Source organism: Cervus canadensis, chromosome 12, assembly GCF_019320065.1.
Source record: "Cervus canadensis isolate Bull #8, Minnesota chromosome 12, ASM1932006v1, whole genome shotgun sequence".
Lineage (NCBI taxonomy): Eukaryota > Metazoa > Chordata > Mammalia > Artiodactyla > Cervidae > Cervus > Cervus canadensis.
This window is the reverse complement of record NC_057397.1, coordinates 12565889-12592391: the sequence shown is the minus strand read 5'-3', so window position 1 is coordinate 12592391 and position 26503 is coordinate 12565889. Positions and strand designations below refer to the sequence as shown.

Sequence of the window (26503 nt, the reverse complement as noted above, 5' to 3'; positions counted from 1 at the left end):
ATGACAGGCATGTTACAGTTTTATGGTCAGATTTGGTTTGTCCCTCCAGAAAGATGCACCTGGGGAGAAGAGCCAGAAAGCCAGATGTAAATCTGGGAAAACATTAAGATACAAAGTAGGTCAAACTGAAGGCAGAGGAACAGATAAACTCTTGGGAAGGGAGGATCTGCTTCCAAACACCAGTCTGAAGTCTGGCATCACTTAATGGGCAATTTTTCATTGGCCTTCAGTGAGAAGAGAAAAATAAGGATAACAAGATGAGTTTTCCCCAAAACTAAATGTAAAATACTACCTTTAAATTTATTATATCCTTCTAAGTCTGTTAAAAAACTCCATTTCATGAAGTGATGTGGTTTTTTCCAACGTCAATGAGCAAAATTAAAAGATGACAACCTATGTGGGCTCCTCTACTTTTTCTTTTTAATTGGGTGAAATACCCAACTGGAGTGGGTTGCCATTTCCTTCTCCAGGGGAACTTCTCAACCCAGGGATTGAACGTGGGTCTTCTGCCTTCCAGGCAGACTTCTTACCATCTGAGCCACCAGGGAAGCCCCATCCAAAAGTCTAGGAATCACAAAAGAACCCAGAAAAGAAGTCAGAAAAGTAGACCCAAGAGAGGTTAACAGTAGGAAACTAAGACTTCTGAAGTAAGCTAAAATGTTAAAAGCTATGAAGAAACAAAATGAAAAGTATAAAGAGGATTTATAAGATCAGAGGTTACTAAAGACCTTGGAGATAGAAGTCTCAGAAGCCTGGAGTGGGGGCTGTGAAGGAAGAGGCAGGAGTCAGAATCCATGCACGGACGCGGTGAAGAAGCGGGATTTGGCAGTGAAGAAAGGGAGGTAGTTGGGGAGGTGGGGACAACACCTAAGGAAACGGCTTTGTTAAGAGGGGTTTCCATAAGACAGGAGAGGGTATAAAAGATACAACTAAGATGAGGGGAGAAGAGACTGCTGGAATCCAAGGAAAGCAGTCACAGATCAGTTTGAAGACTGAGTGTATCAGAACTTCTGCGTCAGCAGTGTCTGTAATACCAAAGACTGAAAACAGTTTCAAATCCACCAAAAGGTAAGAGGTTAAACATGAATAATCATGGTATAAGGACTTCCCTGGTGGCCCAGCGGTTAAGACTCCATGCTTCCACTGCAGGGGGCAAGGGTTCAATTTCCTGACTGGGGAAGTAAGATCCCACAAGCCTGCAGGGTGAGGCCACACAATAATAGTAATTGTGGTATTGCAAACATTTCTAGAGCAGAATTATTAAGTATTGATCTTAAATACATAAATTTTTCACAAGGGAAGGAAGTGAGTCTACCAAATGATATAGATAGGATGATCATAGATTTGTTAAAATATAAAAAAGGCATATGCAGAGAAGGCCCTGATGTAAACGCACTGACTGTCTCCGGGCATGACTGCCTTTTCTTCCTGCAGGTGCTGTGAGAGGGTGGTGGGACTGGGAGCAGGGGCCTGCAGCAAGACTCCCAGATTAGAAATCCTGGCTCCGCTGCTTACCAAGCTGTGGAAACCTGGTTAATTTATTTCTGTGCCTCAGTTTCCTCATCTGAAAACTGGGCATAACAACAGTAACCATCTCTGTGGGTTACTATGATCATTAAAATTAATAATATTCACAGAACAGTACCTGGCAAGGAGTAAACACTATTTAAGTGTTAGCCAACACTATTATTACTATTCTTATAGTTTACAATCTTTCTAAATGTTGTATCTGATACATTAATAACAAGAAAAAACAACGCAGTTGAGATTTTTCTTAATAATAAGTTCAATTTATAGAACTCTTTAGTTCTCTATTAAAAAGTGTAATGTGGCAAAAAATATCAATACACACGTAAAATTTAAAAAATATTTATTCTTGTACATGTGCAGTAAGGAATTTGGCCTTCAAAGAGAGGTATGCATGGCCTTTGTCCAGCAAGCTCTAAACCCTTGGAATTTCCCCAGTGGTGGGAGTGTCTCTGTTATCTGTGGTAGGTCCCTAGACAAAACAGATGGTTTGTGCTATTGACAGAACCTCAGAGTGGGGACTGACCACACCATAACGGCCAACCATGTGAGTGATTAGAAGGCTCAGGCTTTGGGTCTCATACTATCAGCCCAACCTCCAGAGAGGAGGAGGCTGGAAATGGAGTTCAACCAAGCTGGCAACCCAGCACCGATGCAATGGAGCCCCAATAAAAACTCAAGAGCCTGGGTCAATTTCCCGGTGCGGCAATGCTCGGCGCAGATGGCCACATGCGGGTGCTGGGCGGGTAACGTGTCCCTGGGGATGACGGAAGCATCCCTTTTGGGAGCCTCCCAGGATCCACCCTAGGCGGCTCTTCCTTTGGCTGGTTTTAATTTGTATCCTTTTGCTATACATTATTTCTAAAAAACTATAATCATAAGCATAGTGAATTCTGTGAGTCATTCTACTGAATTCTCAAACCTGGGGGTAGCTGTGGGGAACCCTGAATGTGCAGCCTATTGATCTGATGTGAGGATGGCCCTGGGACCCCTGAACTTGTGGCCAGTGTCTGAAGTGAGGGCTGTCCTGTGGGGTCTGCTCCCTCCCCTCAGACTGTACAGACTGGCCAACTCCCTGCAGGATTTCCATCTACATTCACTCTGCTTCAAAAAATAAACAGACCTTCTTACCTGTATCGAAACATTTAATAGAATAATCAGCTAACGCCACAAGGAATTCAGACTTCCGATGAAGATTAAAGGCCAGAGCTGTGCAAGCTTGTGTTGTTCGCTGAACGAGATTAAACCTAGTAAGAGATTACTGTGTTAGTATCAGAATTTCTTCCAATAACCGTAAAACTCCACATCAGCGGAGTCCTTAGAGAAGAAGAAAATGAAACCCAGGAAAATGAACTCCCATTTTGGAGGAAGAAAAGCAGATGACAAAGAGTGCTACCTGCCACGGAAAGGAGTTTGGATCTTACTTACAATGGATGGGAAGCCGTCGAGAACTTTTGAGCAGACCAGAATCACGGCCAGGCATGACTTTTAGGAAGAGGATTCTGGGTATAAAATGGAAAGGAAGAATAGAAGAGGTGTCAGAAGTCAAGGGGAGAAAGGTCCGGTGATGCATCAAACGGGGTGAAGAGGGAGGAATCAGGAATCCCTCACATGTAAAGTGGAGATAAAAAGATGTCTCATAAGGCTGTCGTGAAGGTTAAATGAATACATGACGATTAAGTGAAATAATGTATGTTTAAGTGCTTAGCAGAGTACTTGGCACCTAGCTAGAGTTTCATTAACCAAAAAAATGAAGTTTTCAGGCTTAGGCATAAGAGGAAGAAGTGTGGCGGTAGGAAATAGTAATTCTAGTTTTTAAACAGGTAGCATTAAGGACAGGGAGACCTAGCATGCTGCAGTCCCTCGGGTTGCAAAGAGCTGGAACGACTGAGCGACTGGACTGAACTGAACTGATTAAGGCCTTTGAAAAGCATTTACAGCTGTGCTGTCCAAAAGAAATGGAATACAGGCCATGTGTGTTACTAAAAACTTTCTAGAAGCCACATTAAAAGTTAAAAATATATAAAATTAATCTTAACATATTAAACTTAATTTACTGTGTATCTAAAATATTATTTCAACATTTAATAGAAAATTATCAGAGATATTGTACATTCTTTTTTCTCACAGTGAGTGTTCAAAACCCAGTGTATTTTATATCATCAATGCATCTCAACTTGGCCAAGCCACCTCTCAAGGGCTGAGGGCGGTTAGTGGCTACCAAATTAGACAGTGCTATCTAGAAGCTCCCCCGTGGGCGGGAGAAGCAGGTCTGAGTTAACAATGTTCCATGGCAGCTGAAGCCTGAGGCTTGGTGGTAACGAGAGCTGATTAAAAAGAAAACCGAGAATATGGAAAGAAGCATGCTGGGGACAAATGCCCCAGTAGCAGGACAATAAGGGCAAAGACAGTGGAAAAAGTCAGCAAAGCAAGGGGAAAACCGATCTCAGAGGTGGAAAAGTCAGGAAAGAGTTGTACCTTGAAACAAAAGAAAAATTTCATAAAGGATGGAAGACAAGAGTATTTAGTAAGATGAGAACTGAAAAGAGACCACCGGATTAAGCGATCAGGAAGACTGTGAGTGAGCCCACTGTAGTGGCCTTAGGATTAGACAGGCCTGATCTCATGTCACAGCTATGCCACATGTACCTTTACTCGGATGTGAATATTTACAGAGAGAACAGGAACAGTGGACAGAATAAAAGAGGAACATTCAGGGTGCAAAGTCCCATGGGCAGCCACAGAAGCTAGAGATTAGCAGTGTTAGAAATAAGGATCATCTAGTTTTACAAACTAGTTTTGCAAATGGTTGGACTTACAGATATATTTGAGTTGTTGTGGGAAGAAGGAAAGGAAGCTTGAGGGTGTCTATTTTCCCATGAATCAGGAGACTAGGCAGTCAGAATAAAAGTAGAGTCTGAACAAAAGGAACCACAGAAATTGGTTAAGGTTGGGAAAACTCAGAGAAGAATGGAATGACTAAATGACAACAGGTATAAGCAAATGAAGTACTAGCATCATTGATGCTGAAGTTCATTGCTCTATAATGGAGTCAATCAACAATTATTTTTATTTTGTTTAGTTTGGGATTTTTATTTTATTTTGTTTAGTGGGAGCAAAGACACAGGTATATTGATTTAAAATTGGGAACTGGCTGCGTAGTTAGGCAAGAGTAATGGGTGGGAGAATTGTGACCACTAGGTAAGGAGTGGAAACAATGATTAACACATTGCTACCCAGAATATCACAGACAGGTAAATCATTTATGAGCTCTTCTTTCCCTGAACTATTTGAGAATAGGTTACCAAAATCACGTTTCCTATGAGCAAGGAAATTTTCCTATATAATCACAATAAAATCATCGAAATCCAAAAATTACATCATATATTACTACTATCCAATCTCCAGACCTCAGTTTTGTCCATTGTCCTAAAAATGTCCTTTACAGCAAAGGGATCAGTCCAGATCCAAGCCTTGACTTGTCATGTGTCTAGGCTCCCTCTGTCTGCAACAGTCTTCAGGCTTTCTGCATCTTTCATGTCCTTGACCCTTGTGAAGGTCACAAGCCAGTCTTGCTATCCAATGCCCTTAATTTAGCTCTGCCAACTGGTTCTGCTGATTAGACTCAGGTCATCTGTCTTTGGCAGGAATATGACAGAAGTGACATTATGTTCTTACCACTGCACCCTATCAGGTGGCACACAAACTTTGATTTGCCCCACTATTGGTTATTTTAACTTTAATTCTGTGATAAGGTGGTATTTGCCAGGCTTCTTCACTGTAAAATTACTGCTTTTTTTCCTCTTTAATAAGTATTTTCCGGGGAGGTACTCTGTGACTGCAAACATCCAATCTCATTAAATTGTTGACTACAGCATGAATTCACGGATTTCCATTCTATCCAGTGGGTTACAAGCCACCACTATCATTTATTTTGAAACTCACGGTCTCCAATCTGCCTAGAGAGAGCTCCTTCAAGGTGACATTTCTGTACTTCGGACACATCCCCATCCTTCTTTGACCGAGATCTTCTTTCTGGCTACAGTGTTGCAGGCTCATCTTGTACCTCCCCTGCCTCCATCCTAAAACTGGCTGTTTCTCCAAGGAGCCCCAATTCCTTGAAGCAGACTGATATTTAGAAAAGAACTGGGCACTGGGTATATTCATTACTACTGGGGTGTTACTGTTTCCAGGCCCTATGAGTGAACAAAGCTAGGAAATTTATGTCCATATAATTCATTCACTTTCTCATACACACACCTCTATTTATATTTATGTCTGTCTATATATATTCAAAACCAAGGATTCATACAGATAGAACCAAATCCAATCCAGGTCCACAGGGTTTAGTCTAGTTTTCTCCTTTTCCATATCCATAACTACGCTTTCCGATAGTCAGGAACCTGGCCCCCATTAGCCTCGGTACACTCACTTGACCAAAGCCTCCGTCTTTCCCATGACTGCCCCCAACCCCACACAGACACTTTCTGACTCTCTGGCTGGGCCAGCACAGTTTTCCCTTTCCACCTACCCCCACTCCAGCGATGACTACCTCGATCAATTCCCACCTAATTGCATTCTCACTCAATTGTTTGGTAAAGGAAAAGAAGAGGAGGAAGAGTGATGATCAAGTCTGTAAAGATTCCAAGATCTAGTTCACTCTGACAACAATGTACTATATAAAGGCCACTGTGCTTTTTCTAAACAGGTACTAGACATTAACTGATAAACTAGCAATAATGAAGCTTGAAATTTAAGGAAAAACAAGCTACTAGAGAAACTGTTAAAACGAGAACTTTAATTTTCTTAAAAAGAAAACCAACCATTTTTTTCTTTCTATTCTTTCTTACTTTATTGCACCAGCACTAATGGCAGAATTTTACAAAGTGTCTGAAATGCAGTAAATATTTAATAAATCTTTCTAAATGAATAATCAATAGTAGGTACTAAAATAGTCCAGAAAGTAATTACTTGGTAAATATCCAAAGTATTTGCTCACCTGTTTCCACACAAGTCAAAAACATAGATATTTCCGTGATGGTCCCCAGCAATTAAACAATCACCTGAGCTATCAAAAGCCACGTTCAAAAATCTTAAAACTTTGGGAAGGTAATCCGAAGTGTTGTGAATGATGTTTACTATAATTCTGCCAAAAAACAAAGAAAACAAAGAACCATTAAACTCTTTGTCAAGCTTTACTTGTTATTATGAAGACTATGCATTGTGTAGTACACCTCACTAATTTTGAAGTTTTTTGCCTACCCCTTCTTCCCTCTTCTACTGCTCCTCCTCCTTTCCTAGAAGCAACCATACAGTGACTTCTGAAAACCGTACAGGATGTTATTATCAGAGTTGCTACTGTTGGTTTATTCATCAAACACCTAAAAACTCACAAAGCATCAGACACAGCATAAGCCAGGAGATAAGGGTAGTTGATAGACAGAGGCCCTGCCCTTATCAAGCTTTCAGTATAGGAGTAGAGACAGACACTAAAAAAATAGTTTCCCTGGTGGCTCAGTGGTAAAGAATCTGTCTGCCAATACAGGGAACACTGGTTCCACCCCTGGTCCCGAACGATTCCACAGAACATGCTGCAGAACGACGAAGCTTGTGCACCAGAGCTATTGAGCCTGTGCCCTAGAGCCCAGGAACTGCAACTGCTGAGTCTTTCCACCGCAACCACTGAAGGCTGTGTCCTAGAGCCCGTGCTCTGCAACAGAAACCTGCCCACCACATCTGGAGAGCAGCCCCTGCTCGCCACAACTAGAGGAAAGCCCGTGTGGCAACCAAGACCCAGCGCAGCCAATAAATTACTTTTAAAAAATTATTAAAAGAATAAACACACACGAGCAGATTTATAAGCTGTGATTAAGTGATAGACAACACGATATGATAAGAAAATGTATTTCTGACCGAGTAGTTGGATTGTTACATCAAGCAACAGACATAAACAATGAAGTACTTAACGAAAAGTAGTTTTATATAAATCACAAACTACCATATGTAAGAAAAATTTCAATTCAATATCCTAATTTTAAGATACCCTGATGAGATTTTGTTTTTGTGACTCAGGGTGTTCCAAAATGTACATGAATTTTATTTTCAAGTATATCTGTAGTTGTTGTTGTTCAGTCACTCAGTCATGTCCGACTCTTTGCAACCCTATGAACTGTAGCACACCAGGCTTCCCTGTCCTTCATTACCTCTGGGAATTTGCTCAAACTCATGTCCGTTGAGTCAGTGATGCCATCCAACCATCTCATTCTCTGTCGCCCCCTTCTCCTCCTGCCCTCAATCTTTCCCAGTATCAGGGTCTTTTCCAAGGAGTCGGCTCTTTGCATCAGGTGGCCAAAGTATTGGAGCTTTAGCTTCAATCTAAAAATATGATTATATCTGTCTAAAGGTATTATTTTTTGAGAAGATCAAGTACCTATATCTGCTGAAAAGAAAACTTATAAAACTTGCAGAACCAATTAACTCCTTAAAATAATACATGTGTGTATATCTGGGTCATGAAGACCAGAGTAACCCCACTCTCTCCTGCATGCATGCATGTTAAGTCGCTCCAGTCATGTCCAACTTTGCAAGACCCCATGGACTATAGCCTGCCAGGCTCCTCTGACCATGGGGTTCTCCACACGAGAATACTGAAGTGTGCTGCTGTGCCCTCCTCCAGGGGATCTTCCCAACCCAGGGATTGAACTCGTGTCTCTTATGTTTCCTGCATTGGCAGGTAGGTTCTTTACCAGTAGTACCACTTGGGAAGCCCACTCTCTCCTGCACCAAATTTTCAAATTATGAAATTTCTTAATTGACTTTTTATGAATTTGAATTTTAATATTAGAAACAATTGCCTCATTACTTCATTAAAAAACCACTAAATTAAGTACATCAAACATTTTCTTTATTTAAAAATAAGGCTTTTGAGACTCACTGGATGAAACAGTAAAATTATTTCTATCTAGTTCCTAACAAAGATTCTTGGCTTGACCAAACTTTCGTCAGTCTTCCGAACCTTCTCCTAGGCCCATCGGTGCATTCCCTTGAAAAATCTGATTTTAGCAAGTCTGCTCAGTCAGTTTAATCAGAGCCCCCTACCTTCAATACCATCATTCTTGACACCTGATGGGGTTCCTCATGCTCCATCATCTCCCAACTGCTGTCTGATCACTCTGGCCCATCTTCAGCAAGAATCCTGTGAGGTAGATTTACCCCAGATGTTTTCTCTTGGTAATTTTCCATCCTCTGACCCCTACCTTGCTCTCTGTCTATAACTTCCCTCTTGCCCAGGCTGTATTTCGAACCGAGCCCAGAACACATCAACTCCAGTTCTACACTGAGACCTTGCTTCCTCTCTTGCAATAATAGTCTTGAATAAAGTCTCTTTTCACCACTTTAACTACTGTCCAGCTCTGGTTTTTCTCTGACATTCCCCAAGTGGAGTTGGGAGGATAAATGTATTGAGACAATAAGTAACAACATCAAGATGTTCCCTGGCAATTAAACTTAGACCAAGCAAGGACTTTTCCTTCCAGTCTTTTTTCTATGATGTTTACTATGTGTGTGTGGATTACAAAATTACATGGTCATTGTTCAAAATATGGAAAATACAGAAAGACACTAATAATTTTATTATAACCGTACCATCATGACATAATCACATTTAATAGCAAAATTCTGTCCTTCTGACCTTTCATATAAATCACACATGCAAGTATTTATTTTAGAACTGTTTTTCAACAACTCATAATTTGCCTGATGGTGTTCCTCAGTCCTTAAACATAACAAACACATCAAATATTTACTGAATACCAAGATACATCAGACACTAATTCCCTAAGACAATCTTGCTGTTAAGCACGATTATCTTCACTTACTGCCCAAGATTAACTTGCCCAAGGTCACAGAGCTGGTTGGTGGACATTTACTTCAACTGCAGTCCATGTGACTCCACATTCAGCGCTCCCCACCCCCCTGCCCTTCTCAACATCATAACAATGGGTGTTAATGAACAAAAAGAAACTATGTTTTAGTGGAAGGAACAGATAAGGACATTTTCACACAAACGTGAATCATTTTCTGAATCTTGTATGTGTTTCTAGATATTAACAGTAAAAAAAAAAAATTATTGTGGGCAGGCATAATTTTTAGAACATTTAGAGAATCTCAGAAGCAGAGGCGGTGTTGGGACTTCCCTGGCGGTCCAGTGGCTGAGAATCCACTTTCTAATGCAGGAGACGTGGGTTCAACCCCTGGAGGGTGAACTGATTCCACGTGCCATAACTAGTACCCAGCACAGCCGAAACAAACAAACAAAAATTTTTTTTTAAAGATGTAGAGGTGGTATTTACATAAACTCCAAATTTGGGAGTGAAAATCTACATGGAAGAATTCCTGTTCCAGACAAAATGTTGATTCAATGGAGATGATGGGATGGCAACATTGCTGGGGGACTGAGAACAACCAGATACCAAGTAAGCTAATGGTATCATGTGTAGCACTGAGCTTTTGCAGTTGGCACTTAAAGTCTACTGATTTTTTGAGGAGCAACCAAAGAATCAACAGAAAAATTACTAGAACGTGAAACACATGAAATATGAACACAAGTGAGGCAGTAAAGTCAATGGCATCCTAAGGGATTAAAAGCAGTAAGATTAACAAGGCACCAATATGGCACCACTTTGGGACAAAGGCTCCCATCAAAGTCACACAGGAGCATCACACAGGACAGAGACCAGGGGAAAGAAAGAAAGGAAGAGCTGGGAAGGAAGGGATGAATGGGCAGAGCAAGGAGGATTCTTAGAGCAGTGAAAATATTTTGTATGAGACCATAATGGTGGATGGGCCATTATACATTTGTCCAAACCTACAGAATGTAGAACACAAAGACTGAATCTTAATGTAAACAGTGGGATTCGGTTGGTAACCATGTGTCAACACAGGCTGAGCAACTGCAACAAGTGTACTGCTCTGGTGGGGGACGTTAATAAAGGTGTGACTAGGCGTGTGTAGAGGCAGGAGATGCATGGGAAATCTCTCTACCTTTCTCTCAGTTTTGCTGCGAACCTAAACCTGTCCTAAAGAAACAAAGTCTATTTTTAAAAAAAGCAGCAGCAACGCTGACCTTACTAAGAGGCTGACCTATGTTGGATACACATTAATGCATAAACTCCGAGAGAACCAGAAGTTTGTTCCGTTCCACAACTGTCCCCCAGCTAAAGCTTAGAAGCTTGGCAAGGAGTAGGTGCTCATCAAATAGTTGATGATTAGAATGCTTGCATGCCTGACTTCTAACAATGATTCAAGGATGGATAAAAGATTCAAGGATGGCATTTGGAAAAGGAAGTGCATTCTTCTCCGGCATCCGTTCCTCCTCCTGAGTTCTTTCCCAGATGTTATAATTAACAAATAAGTTACTGAGCATCTACCGCGTGCCAGGAATACCACGGGGATTCTGGGCTAATTAAGGCAGGCAGTCCTGGGTCCCATTAGAAGCGCAAATTTCCCAGCATAAATCAGGCCCTCCACGCTGATCCTAATTGAGACCCCTGTCCCCAGGACTGGGAAAGGAGGTCTCGAAGGATCATCAAACTCAAGCTACCTGCGTTTATCAGAGGTCATCCAACCCCGGAATCACGAGCAGGGTAAGAACCAGAACCCCCGTGCGGTTCCCCGCACCCCCTCCCGAAACCCTCCCCAACAGACCCGCAAACGCCTCTCCGAAGCCGCGGACCCGCCCCTCGCCAGCCTCCATCCCCCTCCAGCGCGCGCCTCCTCCCGCCGCGGCCTGTACCCGTCCCGAGTGGCCGGGGATGGCTTGCGGTGCCATATCTTGCCGCTCTCCTTGCTGCCCAGGTCTGTGCTCTGCATGTCGCAGCTCCCGCGCGGCCGCCGCCGGGCCGGACAACGGTCCCGGCGCCTTCCCAGCAGGCGCCGCGCTCCCGGCCCGGGAAACTTGAAGCGCCGGCCGAAGCAGCAGGGATCCTCGCGTGGATCGTACCAACCGCGCGCAGGACGCCGATATTTCTATTTACAACTAATCGGGCCTTCCCTCCCAAACTCCGCCCAGCCGACCCTTCCCGCTCCGGACGATGGAATCGGCCAACGACCTTCTCCCTTAGGCTCCGCCCCCTTACGCGGTCCGCCTCCCAAAGCCTTCTGGGAGTCGTAGTTTTCTGCAGATGTAACATGGGCGCGTGGTATCGCCTTGGGAATTCCTATCTCTGGGCTCCTCGGTGGGTTTTAGACTCCCAAGGGAAGCAAAGAAAATAATTTTCCCCGGTGGCCCCGGATTGTGTTTCACATTGCGTTTAGGGATTAAGAAGTTGTACAGACAACTAATAGAGAAGAAAGGGCCCAAATGCATGGAGAGTTGAAGGGTTCCTTTTATAGAGTATTCGGGTTCAAAAAGAATCTTGATAGTCAGCTCTTGTTGACCTTTCCACCGTCGTCATGAGTGTTGTTTCAATTCCATAGTCTAGTTCAGTTCAGTGGCTCAGTCGTGTCCGACTCTTTGCCACCCCATGGACTGCAGCACGCCAAGCCTCCCTGTCCATCACCAACTCCCGGAGCCTCTCAAACTCATCTCCATTGAGTGGATGATGCCATCCAACCATCTCATCCTCTGTCGTCCCCTTCTCCTCTTGCCCCCAATCCCTCCAGCATCAGGGTCTTTTCAAATGAGTCAGCTCTTTGCACCAGGTGGCCAAAGTATTGGAGTTTCAGCTTCAGCATCAGTCCTTCCAACAAACATCCAAGACTGATCTCCTTTAGGATGGACTGGTTGGATCTCCTTGCAGTCCAAGGGACTCTCAAGAGTCTTCTCCAACACCACAGTTCAAAAGCATCAATTCTTCGGCACTCAGCCCTCTTTCTAGCCCAACTCTCACATCCATACGTGACTACTGGAAAAACCATAGCCTTGACCAGAGGGAGGCTCACTATTATGGGGTCCAATTCACCAGACATGCACCAATAAAGCAGTGTGATCAACAGCAGATTGTGTTGACACCAGAGAAATTCTTTCTGAAGACTGTTTACTTAGAACTTTCATAGCGCTTTGTTGTTGGTGTTTTGTCACTAAGTTGTGTCAGGCTGTTTGTGACCCTATGTGCTGGTAGCCCGGCAGGCTCCTCTGTCCATCGAATTCTGCAGGCAAGAATATTGGAGTGGGTTGCCATTCCCTTCTCCAGGGGATCTTCCTGACCCAGGAATTGAACCAGAGTTTCTTGTGTCTCCTGCATTGGCAGGGGAGTTATTTACCACTAGTGCCACCTGGGAACTAGGTATCAAACATGCTTCCCTGGTGGCTCAGATGGTAAAGAATAGGCCTGCAAGACGGGAGCCCTGGGTTCAGCCCCTGGCTTAGGAAGATCCCCTGGAGGAGGGCATGGCAACCCACTCCAGTATTCTTGCCTGGAGAATCCTCATGGACAGACGAACCTGGCGGGCTACTGTCCATGGGGTCACAAAGAGTCGGACTTGACTGGGCAACTAAGCTCAACAGGTATCACTCTTCTAGTGCTTGAGGAATATTAACTCATTTAATTCATTTAATCCTCATAGCAAACCTACAATACTGATAGTACCTTTGTCCCTATCTTTAGTGCTCTGTGAGGTAGTGTTGGTTTCCTGAGGCTGTGGCTAAGACAATAGAAATTTATTCTCTCACCATTCTGTAAGCCAGAGTCTGAATCAAGTGTTGGCTGGCTGCTCCCTCCAGGGGTTCTAGGGCAGACTCTGCGCCGCCCACCCCCCCCACCTTTTTTTCTCTTTCAGCTTCTGGTGGCTGCTGGCTTCCTTGGTTTGAGATCACATCTTTTCATTCTCTGCCTTCATTTTCACCACACCTTCTCTTTTCCTCTACTCTCCATCTCAAATCTCCCTTTACTTTTCTCTTATAAGAACACCTGTCGTTGGACTTAGGGCCCACCTGGATAATACAGGATAATCTCAAGACCCTTAATTTACTTACACCTGCAAAGACCTTATTTCCAAATCAGGTATCATCCACACATTCTGGGGATTAGACTGTGGGTATGTATTTTGGGAGCCTACTGTTCAACCCACTGCAGGGAGAAAAATCACTTTTTCAAAATTACATGTGTCTCACACAGCAAACCATACATTTCATCAGTATCAGAGACAAATCTGCTGAATAGTTTGCCTAATGACTCTGCTGTAACCTGCCGGCAGCTCAGCTTGTATGGGTTGTCACGGCCCATGTGACCATTCAAGTCAATTTCAGATACGAATACAGAGGTTTCTATGTTACAGATGTTCTGGACACCCACTTTGCACTCACCTTTGGATTTAGTTGGGCCTGGCCTGAAGGTCAGCCTGGTAATTGAAGAGATGTGCACCTTTCCAGTCATTATAGTCTCCCAATTTTAATAACCCAAGTTGGCAGACCAACTTGAAAGTGAAAGACGCTCAGGTGTGTCCAACTCTTTGCAACCCCATGGACTATATGGTGCATGGGATGCTACAGGCCAGAGTGCTGGAGTGGGTAGCCATTCACTTTTCCAGGGGATCTTCCCAATCCAGGGATCAAACCCAGGTCTCCCACATTGCAGGCAGATTCTTTACCAGCTGAGCCACAAGGAAAGCCCAGGAATACTGGAGTGGGTAGCCTATCCCTTGGGTTATTAAAATAAATAATAAAAATATTTATTAATAAATGTCTAAAATTTTAATATTTATTTTAAAATAAATATTTAAAATTTTTTTATTTAAAAAAATATTTATTTATTTGTCTCCGCTGGGTCTTAGTTGCAGCACAGGGGTTCTTCATTGTGGCATGTGGGATCTAGTTCCCTGACCTGAGCCCCCAGTCTAAGCCACTGAAGCACCAGAGAAGTCCTTCTAGTTTCATCTTGAATCATTACTTAGTCAATAACTGATGCATCCTATACATATATACATATATATTTTTTCAGCTTTACTGATGTGTAATTGACATTGAATAAACTGCACATATTTAAAGTGTGTAATTTTATAAATTTTGACATAAATATATTCCTGTGAAACCATCACCATAATCAAGATAATGAATACATCCATCACCTCCAAAATCTTCTTCCTGACTCTTTGCAATCTCTCTTTATTCCTACCCCACCCTATCCACAGACAACCACTGATTTGCTTTCTGTCTCTTAGATTAGTTAATCTAGAAATTTACACAAAGGAGTGTTAACTAGGTAATTTTTTTTTGAGGGGGGTGGTCTGGCTTCTTTCATTCAGCAGAATTATTTTGAGAGTCAACTATGTTGTTGGGTATATCAGTGGTTCATATTTTGTTATCACTGAGTAGAATTCGATGGTATTTATATACCACAATTAGTGGGTATATTCACCTATTGAGGAAGAAAGCTGTTACCAAGAAAGCTGTTATGAACATTCTTGTGCAAGTCTTTGTATAAATATGTTTCCATCTCTGGCGAGTAAATTCCTAGATGTGGAGTGGCTTGGCCACATAGTAAGTGTAGGTTTAACTTTTTAGGACAGCATCAAGCATTTTCAAAGTAGCTGTCATTTTACATCCCCACCGATACTGAGTAGTGTAGGATATTTTCAGGTGCTCTGCATCTATGAGAAGTCTGTGTAATTATAGCCATTTTAGGGTATTATGGTACCGCGTGGTGATTTTAATTTCTGTTTCTAGAATGACAAATGACGTTCAGTATCTTCCTGTGATTATTTGCTTCTGCATATATCTGCTCAGATCTTTTGCCTGATTTATAATTGGGCTGTTTATTTTCTTGAGTTTTGAGGATTCTGTATATGTTCTGGATATAGGCCTTTTATCATAGTTAAGTTTCGCAAATATTTTCTCCTGTGTCTTGTGTTTTCATTCCCTTGACAGTGTCTCTGAATGAATAGAAAATATTAATGTGGATGAAGGGTTGACCAGGTCAGTCACTGTGGAAGGGATCCAAACAGCCAACAGTTGGGATGACACCGGTGCGTTGACACATTGTGTAGGAAAGCTGACATTGCACAGGAAAAGAGCTGTTTCATCAGTGAAACAGAAATGTGTGTCATGCTGCTCACTGACACAAAGCCAGGCAATGTTTTCCATTTCCGAGATGACTATTTGGCCCTGTAAGCAAAGGGGTTAGGAGGCCAAAGCCATTACAGGTGAACTGTGACATTGTGCACCTCCCCCCACCATTTAAACATGAGTCAGGACAGAAAAAAAACTCAAAGGGATATGCTCCGAGTTGCTTAAATAAATATTCATGCCTGGGGTACTCATAAAACATACATGAAAGCAATCCAGGGTAGTATTTCATGTGGAATCAAAAGGATTTGGCACCTACAGCTGAAATGGTACAGTATCAAAGCAGAGGAGAAAGTGTGATGTTGATCTTGACAGGCAGCAAGATCATTCCCACATCCAGTGAGAAACTACTCACATAGACTAGGGTTTCTAAAAGGCCTTCTCTTGACTAAAGGCAGGAGGGGACCAGAGGGTGAAGCTCTCGTTTCCACGGCAGAATGGGCAGTGGTTGCAAATTTCCTACCTTTTTTTTTTTTTTAAGATTTATTTATTTAATGTTTTGGTTGTGGTGAGTCTTTGTTGCTGCACTTGGGTTTTTTCTAGTTGCGGCAAGCAGGGGCTACTCTCTAGTTGCTGTATGTGGGTTTCTCACTGCAGTGATTCTCTTGTTGCAGAAGAGAAGCTCTAGCCCCCTGGCTTTAGTAGTTGTGTTGCACGGGCTTAGATGCAAATAATCTCAAGAGGAGGACTTCCCTGGCAGTCCACTGGTTAAGTCTTCGCCTTCCAATGCAGAGGGTATGGACTTGATCCCTGGTCAGGGAGCTAACATCCCATATGCCTCACGGCCAAAAAACCAAAACATAAGAAGTAGAAGCAAGTTTGTAACAAATTCAATAAATTACTTTAAAAATGGTCCACATCAAAAAAATCTTAAAAAAATAACCTCAAGACCATAGATAATAGTAAAAAGGAGTATAATAATTAAGAAATGATAAAATAAATAACTAATAAGGACCTACTGTATAGCACAGGGAACCTTAATCAATACTCTGTAATGACCCATATGGGAAAAGAATCTAGAAGAGTGGATATATGTATATATATGTATAACTGATTCACATTGCTGGATAACAGTAACTAACACAACTGTGTCAATCAACTATATTACAATAAAAATTAATTTTAAAAAAGAAATGATATGTTTTGATTATGTATTATCTTTTTTAAAATGTAATTTATTTCAACCTTAGTATAATTTAACATTTAATAATTGATTCAGAAAATTCCACAGTTTGCTCTTGTAAGCTAACATGAGCCTGCTCCAACCCGCAGTGTTTCTTATTTTCAACTTGTTATTGTTGTTGTTGTTTAGTCGCTAAGTCGTGTCCAAGTCTCCATGAACTGCAGCACACCAGGCTTCCCTGTCCTTCACCATCTCTGAGTTTGCTCAAACTCATGTCCATTGAGTCAGTGATACGATCCAGCCATCTCATCCTCTGTCGCCCCCTTTTCCTCTTGCCCTCAATCTTTCCCAGCATCGTTTTCAGTTGACTACTGCTGTGTAATACCCTACCTCAAAACTTACTGGCTTAAAACAAAACTGATTTCCTGTTTTTCACAATCCTGTGAGTTGACTGGGCTCAGCTGAACAGTTCTTCTGCTTCATATGACGTAGCCAAGGTCACTCACGTTTGCATTCAGTTGAAGTTGATCTTGACCTGGAACATCCAGGATGACTTCTCTATCCGTGCTTCTCTCCATGTGGCCTCTGGTCCTTCAGGAATCTAGCCTGAGCTTTGTTCTGGCTCCCAACAGAGGAATGTTCCAATAGGACACGCTCAAACGTGTCAGTGTTTAACAAGCTTCTGTTTGGATCACCATGCCTGCCAATGTCCCATTGGCTTAAGTAGGCCACGTGGTCATGTCTGGACTCAGTGTAGATGGGAACTACGCTCGGGCAGGAATTCAGAGAGATTTGTTTTGTGGGAAGCTACTAATAAAATGGTTGACCACAGATGACCTCAGAAAGTATCAGGGCACATTTGGAGGGAGTCCACACAGGAATAAATCATCTTTAAGGGGTGTTGAGGGGGTTGTCCTACTATGTGTGTGCGTGCGTGCGTGTGTGTGTGTGTGTGTGTGTGTGTGTGTGTGTGCGTGCGCTGAGGGTGTGTCGAGTTGCAAATGAAGGAGGGAGAGTGGACCAGCACCACACGTAACTCAATGGTTCTCAGCTGGGGTGAGTTTGCTCCCAGAACCCCAGAGGATGTTTGGCCATGTCTACAGACATTCTTGGTTATCACAACTGGTGAGCTTGTCATTTGCTGCCAGTCATCCTTTGCACAGGGAAGGCTCTCACCAACCAACAACTGTAAACAGCGCCAGAGCGTCAATAGCGTCAAGGCTGAGAACCCCTGTGTGTGATCTCACAGCACCAATGTGGCTTGTTTAGTATGTGCTCTGTCTTCCCAACACATTTCCCCTCCTGCTGCTGACAGCACGTACAAGATATAACATTCTCTCAGAGCTCTCCAAATGCACGTTAGCCTGCTTGGATTGGCTTCAAACGAATGTGACAGATGTAGCCTTTCTGGCTCCAGTGCCTTGCCAGGCAAGCATATGCACGTTTTGCACATCACATCTGCAACTAAAATTCCATGACTAAAAGAGGACACACCTCCAACTCCCAGCAAAATATCTCACATGACTTTTCCTCCAGGTTTTCCGGCTCTCAGAACCTCTTGATATCTCTCTTTGCTCTCTTCTCCAGGGAAGCTAGTCTGTTCTTTTCCTCGCTGTGTTAAAGTTACATTTACCCTCTCTCTGCAAAGGGGTACTCACTCATTGGTTCAGTAAATGTCAATGAAGCGCCTACTGCTGGCCAGGGCTGTCCTGGGTGGTGGCATGCAACAGGGAACAAGAGAAAGTCAGTCACCTTTGCATGGCGCTGGCATGCTAGCTGGGGAGACAGACAACTAAAGAAAGAAATGATATCACGTTAGGCAGTGAAAAGTAAAGAAAATTGTAAGCAGGGCAAGGGGTGAAAGCAATGGGGTGGGGTGATACTTTGATTAAGGGGTTTAGGGAAGACACCGCCTGAGGGGTGCTGTCAGAGCAGGGGACTGGACCCTAAGCAGGAGGGAGACACAAAGTCAGGTTTCCTGTAACGTGTTCAGCACCGTGTGAGAGCTTTTACTTATTTATTTATGGCTGTGCTGGGCCTTCATTGTTGCGCAAGGACTTTCTCTAGTTGTGGTGCAAGGGTTTCTCTTTGTGGCGGCTTCACTGTTGCAGAGCACAGGCCCTAGGTGCTCAGGCTTTAGAGTTGCTGCTCCGCAGTTTGCGGAATCTTCCTGGACCAGGGATTGAACCTATGTCCCCTGCATTGGAAGGCAGATTCTTATCCACTGTGCCACCAGGGAAGTCCCATGTGGGAGTATTTGGTTTCCAGGGCTGTCACCAACAATCACAGACTCGGTGACTTTGGGTGCTTGCATGCTTAGTTGCTCAATTGTGTCTGACTCTTTGCGACCCCATGGACTGTAGCCCGCGAGGCTTCTCTGTCCATGGAATTTTCCAGGCACGAATACTGGAGTGGGTTGCCATTTCCTTCTCCAGGGGAATCTTCCCGACCCAGGGATTGAAACTGTGTCTCCTGTGTCTCCGGATTCGTTGCCCACTGAGCCATCTTAAAACAACCCAAAATGTATCTTCTCAAATCACCAGGAGGCAGAGGTCTAAAATTGAGGTACTGGCAGGGTTGGTTCTTCCGGAGGCTCTAAGGAGAGTCTGTTCCCTGCCCCTCTCATAGCTCCAGGTGGCGGCCAGCAAGCCCTGATGTCCCTTGTCTTGCTGATGCATCACTCGAATCTCTGCCCTTGTCGTCACATGACCTTCTCCCCTGTGTGTGTTGGTGTCTGTTTTCTCTTTTTAGAAGGACACCAAATCATTGCTAATCCAGTGGTTTATCTCACCCTAATCCAGCCTAGTTTCATTTTAACTTGATTACATCTGCAAAGACTCTATTTTCAAATAAGGTCACGTTCACAGGGTACTGGGGGGTTAGGGCATTACTATATCTTTTGGGGGAGTATAATTCAACCCATATGATGATTGTTTGGAGATTATCACAATGACTGGGAGCACCACCAGCGTTTAGGTCGGGGGCAAGGATGCTTGGCTGACATCCTGCAGTGTATAAACTGGTCCCACACCCTTTGGAACGTTACCGAGCTCTTCCTATAAATGAAAACTGGGTTTGGGATAGTTAAACTAGAACTGAACTCTGTTTTACGTATAAACATAAAGGATATTTACAGAGATTTTACATACTAAGTTTTCCTAGAGTGCAACTACCATTCTCATTCAGGCAAGATTGTACTTATTTCTTTCTCCTTTTTTTTAAATTGAAATATATTTCACATATAAAATTGTAAATTTAAGGTGTACATACTTGTTCTTTCTAATGTATGTGTGGGTGTATTCTTACTTCCTCTCCTACATTACATGAAAAATTGCATTTTATATATATATATATGTATGTGTGTGTGTGTGTGTGTGTGTGTGTGTGTGTGTGTGTTAGTTGCTTAGTCGTGTCTGACTCCTTGCTACCCCATGGACTGTAGCTGGCCAGGCTCCTCTGTCCATGGAATTCTCTAGGCAAGAATACTGGAGTGGGTAGCCATTCCCTTCTCTAGTATATGTGTATACATATATATACTATTCTGCACTTTCTCTTTTTCACTCATCAAAGTATCCTGGATGTCACTCCATGTGTATTTGTAGAGATCTTCCTCATTCTTTGTTTACAGCCGCATGTTATTCTAACGTGTGAATGTACTATAGTTTACTCAATCTGTTTTCTATGTATAGAAATTTAAGTCCTTTCCAATATGTTCCAGTCACAAATAACACAATAAATAACCTTGCATGTAACTTTTTAAAAAAATATATTTTTGGTACTGTTGCAGGTTTATCTTCAGGTTGAATTACCAAAATTGACATTGTTAGATTAACGAGTAAATGTATATGTTGTTTCTATTGTAATAAATTCCCTCCCTAGGAGTACTAATTTTTGCCAATCTAATAGGTCAGAAATAGTATCTGAGTATGGCTTTAAGTTTCATTTTTCTTATTATGAGAAAAGTTGAATATCTTTCAATATATTCTAGGGTAATATAATTCTTGGTGAAGTATCTGTGTACTTTGTCCACGTTTCTGTTGAGTTTTTGGTCTTTTTTCCCCTCAGGTTTTACAAGTTCTTTATTTCTGTGGGGAATTAGTCTTTTATCTGTGGTATACCCTGAAACTATTTTCTTTCCGCTTTACCTGCTTTTGCTTTGGCCGCGCCGGGCTTTGGTTCCCCTGCTGTGTCCGGGCTTTCCCCAGCGGAGGCAGGAGGGGCTGCTCTGAGTTCTGGAACACGGACGGGCTCTAGGGCTCCCGCTCAGCAGCTGTGGCACATGGGCTTAGGTGCCCTGAGGTGTGTGGAATCTTCCTGGACCAGGATCAAACCCACATGCTCTGCATTGGCAGGTGGATTCGTAACTACTGTATCACCAGAGAAGTGCTATAATATTTGGAGCCATGTCTTTTGAGTTGTTTTGCAAACACTGAAACCCCCACCAGATGGAAGAAGTTAAGTGTACGGTGCCCACAAGCACATAGACCCCAGACCTGTTGGAACCAGAAGCCTGAGGATGGTAACTCCTGATTACTTCACCACCAACCAGTCCACGAGCTGACTATGCCCTGCTCCTTGAACACTATAAAACTCCTCACTACCCCCTCCGGGGTGGGACACACAGTTCTGAGGGCAATCGCCCACTGTGGCCCCCTTTGCCTGGCAAAGCAATAAAGCTATATTTTTTTTAAAATTTCACCCGAAACTCTGTCTCTGAGCTTCTACTCAGCACCAGTGAACAGAGCCTGCGTTTTGGCAACAATAGTGTGAACAGTAATGGAGCCGATGCCCACAAAACACAACCACAGAGCTTGGTAAACAGCAGGCTCTCAACAAACAAACAACAACCTTGATGTAGGTGGCAGGTAATACTGTTTCCCCATTTGAAAGAGTCAGCTAAGAAGTTAGTGACTTGCCTGTGGTCACACAATCAGCAGAGGACAGAGACAGGACTGGAATCCAGGTTGATTCTTCTACACTGTGTAGAAGGCTGTTTATTTAGTATACACACACACACAAATCAGAATAACAAATAGGACATGCTTTATACGCTATTTAGTAATCCCCTTGTCTCCCAGTCCAGTGTGCCAAATTTTAAAAAATTTCCCAATACAGGACCAGTTCTGCCAGGTATATCAGAGGTGAATTATTATTCTTGCCATAGCTTCTTCATCTACAAGACAGGGCTAACAAAACCCCCTTCCTACTAGTTAACATAACGATTAATTACATCTTTGCAGTGTACTTTGGATTTCTTGAATCTAGAAGGCAATTATATGGCAGGCGTTCCACTGGGATGGTGTTCCTATATAACTGTTGTGACAGAAAGGTATTTAAGTCATCAGTTCCCTGTCTGTCAGCGTCACTCAACAGCGCAGTGCTGAGTTTCAGCACTAGGCAGGGTTGTGTTCTCCATTGTTGGTCTCCCTCCTCCAATTAAAGAAAAGTACTTATTTGTTTGGCAGTGCCGGGTAGCACACGAGACCTTCCGGCTGCGGCATGAGAACTCATAGTGGCAGCATGTGGGATCTAGTTTCCTGATCAGGGATCGAACCCAGGCCCCCTGCATTGGGAGTGAAGAGCCTTAGCCACTGGACCACCAGGGAAGTCTCTCCCTCCAATTTTTAAAGTTCTTTTCTCTTTGTTTAAAGAAAAACAAAGTTTTTTTTTTTCTTTCTTTGGATATAGCAGGAGAGACATAGTTCCGGTTATCCTAACCACTAGGCCACCAGGGAACTTCATAAATTTGTGTTTCTAAAGTCTGAAGTTGAATTTCAGACTGAACACTCTGAATCCTAGAACATGACCCAGCAATAAATCCTGACAAACACTGGGTGTATGTTGTTTTGTTCTTGTTTTTATTTTCCCCCTCATGCACCTCACTTACAGTTTCATCAGAGAAACCTTACTTAGCCCTGCACTTAAGCTAGATAACCCACTTTCTCTCACTGTACCTTCAATATGATGGGTGCACGTGTTCTAAGTCGCTCCAGCCATGTCCAACTCTTTTGAGACCATATGGACTGTAGCCCACCAGGCTCCTTTGTCCATGGGATTCTCCAAGCGGGAATACTGGAGTGGATTGTCATGCCCTTCTCCAGGGATCTTTCAGACCCAGGGATTGAACTCTAGTCTCTTATGTCTCCTGCATTGGCAGGCAGATTCTTTATCACTAGCGCCACCTGGGTTATGATGGGTAGTGGCTAAAAGAAAACGGGGAGAGATTTGGGAAGGAACCACAGGCAAATTTTTCAAATGTTGTTATGTATACAACATTCTTACTTTTATTTTATATCAAAAGTATCTTGTAAAGTTTGTACCTATGTACATTCCCACCAGCTTTGTACAGGTAAGCAGTGCGTCACATGTTAGGTTGGTCAAAAAGTTCGTTCAGGTTTTTCTGTAAGATGTTCTAGAAAGACCCAAATGACTTTTTGGCCAACCCAATATTTACTGCATTTGATATCCATTAGGCCCCCAAATATTGTATATGCTTCTTAGACTATGGAATATTTTGTACCTTTTTGTTCTGTAAAAACTGCTTTTGTTAATTAACATCAAGGACGTGGTGCTGAGGAATGTTCTCAAAGATAATAGATTGATTAAAACTTTGCAGTCTGAAGTTATATCCTGGTGGATGGAACACCCCATTCTTGCTGAAGGACCTGAAGAATATGGGTCATTCTGACACAGGCTGTTAAGTCCAAGTGCAAAGCTTTAGATAAGGAGTTTTCAGGCCCAACATCCTACGTTTATCTTAATTTTGAGATTTCCAAGGAAAGAGGACCTGGGATCAGCTTCTCAGCTTAGGCTTACGACTGATGTTAACACTTTTACACACAGCCCCTCTCTGTTCTATCAAAACGCTGCTTCATTGAAATTATACCAGAACTCTGCCCTTCCTTAGAATCCAATAATGACCTTAGTCTCTTTTGTTTGGCAAGATGCCCAGCTTCCTCGGGAGTGCATTCTGCCCCACCAGCAAATGAAGAAATCTAACCCTCTGGACTACAAGTGTGTTCCTACTGGTTTCTCTATTGGCTGACTGCATCCGTCTTAAACTGCATGTCCTGATATGATCCGGCCAACCAACATGGCTGTTCTCTTGCTCGCTGTACATCCCCTGATGGACAGTGCCTGCTTCACCTACACCTGACTCCCATGGCTGGCCGTCCTACCCCTGGCCCAGCTTCTAATCTTTAGATCCGAGTATCTTCCCCAGGATAGCTTTTCAAAGGGGCAGTGAGGGACATACTCCTCCGCTAGTTTCCCTGGTAACCGATGACCCAACCTGATGCCAATTTCCCCATAACTGGTAACTTCTCCCTTTCCCAAGTAGCGAAAATTGCTACCATGTCTTGACCACCGCCTGCCACATATGGTGAGGTGTTGCTCCAGGACCTTGCTTCAGATGTGTAAACTACCTCTATCCATTAAACAACTGATGTCTCCATGATTGAGTCTGGGCTCTTCCTTTGGTCTTTTTTTAAAAATTTTTTTCTTAATATATATATTATTGAATAGTTGACTTAGAGTGTTTAAGGTGCACAGCAAGGTGATTCAGTTATACATATAGACATATATTATTTTTCAGATTGTTTTCCATTATAGGTGATTACAAGATATTGACTATAGTTCCCTGTGCTATACAGTAAACCTTTGTTGCTTGTTGCATATCTTTTTTTTTTTAATTAGAAGCCTAGAATTCTATTCATACTAAGTTAAACAAGTGGAATCAAAATATCATACTTTTTTTTAGTTAGACAAAAATTCACAAGTTTTCTAAAAGATATATTATACATACTATTTATATAAATGTATACAAAAGCTTTTCTACTGTGCTTGATAAAGTCTTGAGAAAGAGTAACAACAAAAAGAGATGGAAAATTGGAAAACAAACTAAGTGAAATGGAAGCACTAAATATGAAATAGAAAAAGTGAAATGAACTGATAAAAGTAAAAGATCATCATTTCTTTGGTCTTGAAGCTGGGCATGTAAGGGACTTGTAGGGTCTGCAGGGTGCAGCCCAGCAATCCTACATCTGAAAACAACCAGAAAATATCTACTCTGCATCCTTTGATATATTCCTTTAAAAGCATGATGGATTTTCATCTACTTGTAATTTAAGTCCTACCCAGCAAACTAGATTGAGTCTTGATCATTTCTGCTTTCAGTTCCTTCAACAATCCAAGCCAGTCGGAGCTGTTGACTGAAGAAAAACTGCATAACCTAAAAGTCACAAGTTAGGTTTTATTCGAGGAATTTACTTCCCAGGTAATGTGAGTGGTAAAGAACCTGCTTGCCACTGCGGAAGACACAAGAGACACAGGTTCAATCCCTGGATCAAGAAGATCTCCTGCCAAAGGAAATGGCAACCCACTCCAGTATTCTGGCCTGAGAAACCCAATGCACAGAGGAGCCTGGCGGGGCTACAGTCCATGGGGGTCACAAAAGAGCTGGACACAACTTAGTGACTAAACAACAACACAGCTCTGAAGAACTGCTCTGAAGAGCTAAGGGAGAAGTCAGAATGTACAGGAGGTTTGGCTGAAACAACGCACACAGTCAAATATAAAAAGATTACTACTAATCACAAAAAACAGACATCTCATGTTAACGGTTTAGTGCTTTTCGATTTACGGGAAGAGGCAAGAATCTGGCTCAACTATTTAGAGCCAGTATCCTGTTTTTCTCCTGGGCACCCACCATCTGGGTGCTGCAGTGGCTGGTGGCTTGATCGCAGGCCATAGTCACTATTTACTGGAATGGAAGTCAACATTCTTTGTTTACTGACATGGCAGGGAATATTTTTGTGTGCGTGCAAAGTGGCTATTTTCTCTGCCTGGAAAACTCCTCACCGTTTTGCTTGGGGGGGGCTCAGCTCAAGGGTCACCTCCTGCAAGTTCTCTTTGACCATTTTCATCTAGGGTGGCCATCTCTCAGGTACTTCTCCAGCTGTCCAGTGGTAAAGACTCAGTCTTTCCTTGCAGGGGGTGCAGGTTCAATCCTTGGTTGGTAAACTAAGATCCCATATGCTGCAGGGTGCGGCTAAAAATAAAACCTGAAAAAAATATTTTAAAAGTGGCCATCTCTTCCCACACTTCTGCACTCCCACCCTGCCACTCTACCCCCACTATCCTAATTTATCTTCCTTATTTTTCTTATCACGAGTTTGTAATTATCTTATTCGATTATTTGCTCATTACCTCCCTATCTTGGTTAGTAAGTAAGCTCCAGGGGAGACGGTACAACAGCTCTGATGACTGCATCACCTCCAGGGTCTAGAACCCTATCTGGCACTTACCAAGCCCTCAACAAACTTTGGTCCGAAACAATGAACAAATGAGCAGCTACGTGGTACTTTAATTTCCTCCTTCTCCTTTAAATACCCTCCAAGTAGACCCACCTGGATTATAAATCTGCACGACTAGGTAGAGGGCGTTCAGCCTCGCCATTGGCTGGAATATTTGTCGTTGCTGCAGGCAACCACTGTTCCCCACCAGTCGTGTTGTCGGCCCGGCCCGGCCCCGCCCCTCTCCGTCCCGCCTCCGAGACGCCGAGCACCTACCCAGTAGTGAAAAACTACGCTTGCCCTTTAAGCGGCGGGGCTTCTGGTCAAATTCGTCGGCGGCCGCCGGAAGGGGAAGTTTCGCCGCCGAACTCTCCCTTGCTGGTCCGAATTCGGTGGCGCCACGTCCGCCGGTCCCCGCCTTCTGCACCGGGGGCTGGGGCGGCTTCCGCCTGGACATTTTCCACTCGCAGAGCAGGCCGCGTCGCGAGGGGGCCGGGA

At 43.1% G+C, this 26503-nt stretch overlaps 1 protein-coding gene across 11 annotated transcripts in view; it reads right to left on the bottom strand.

The window, feature by feature from the left end:
* Window positions 1-26409, bottom strand: part of TBC1D31 (TBC1 domain family member 31) — a 78989-nt gene extending 52580 nt beyond the window's left edge. The window contains exons 1-6 of one of the 11 annotated variants that reach the window (XM_043484160.1): window positions 11321-11746; window positions 8626-8722; window positions 6527-6673; window positions 4347-4444; window positions 2956-3029; window positions 2659-2774 (exon numbers count right to left, since the gene is read on the bottom strand). Coding sequence is in view for 8 of the 11 variants with exons in the window: in XM_043484165.1 (XP_043340100.1) it covers window positions 2659-2774; window positions 6527-6673; window positions 11321-11397 (340 nt within the window). In the remaining 3 variants the exon portion in view is untranslated. Of the gene's footprint in view, window positions 1-2658; window positions 2775-2955; window positions 3030-4346; window positions 4445-6526; window positions 6674-7730; window positions 7751-8625; window positions 8723-11320; window positions 11774-26281 lie in introns of those variants that run through there. The other 10 variants (XM_043484162.1, XM_043484161.1, XM_043484165.1 and 7 more) reach the window with 10 other exon arrangements.
* Window positions 26410-26503: the final 94 nt, after the last annotated feature.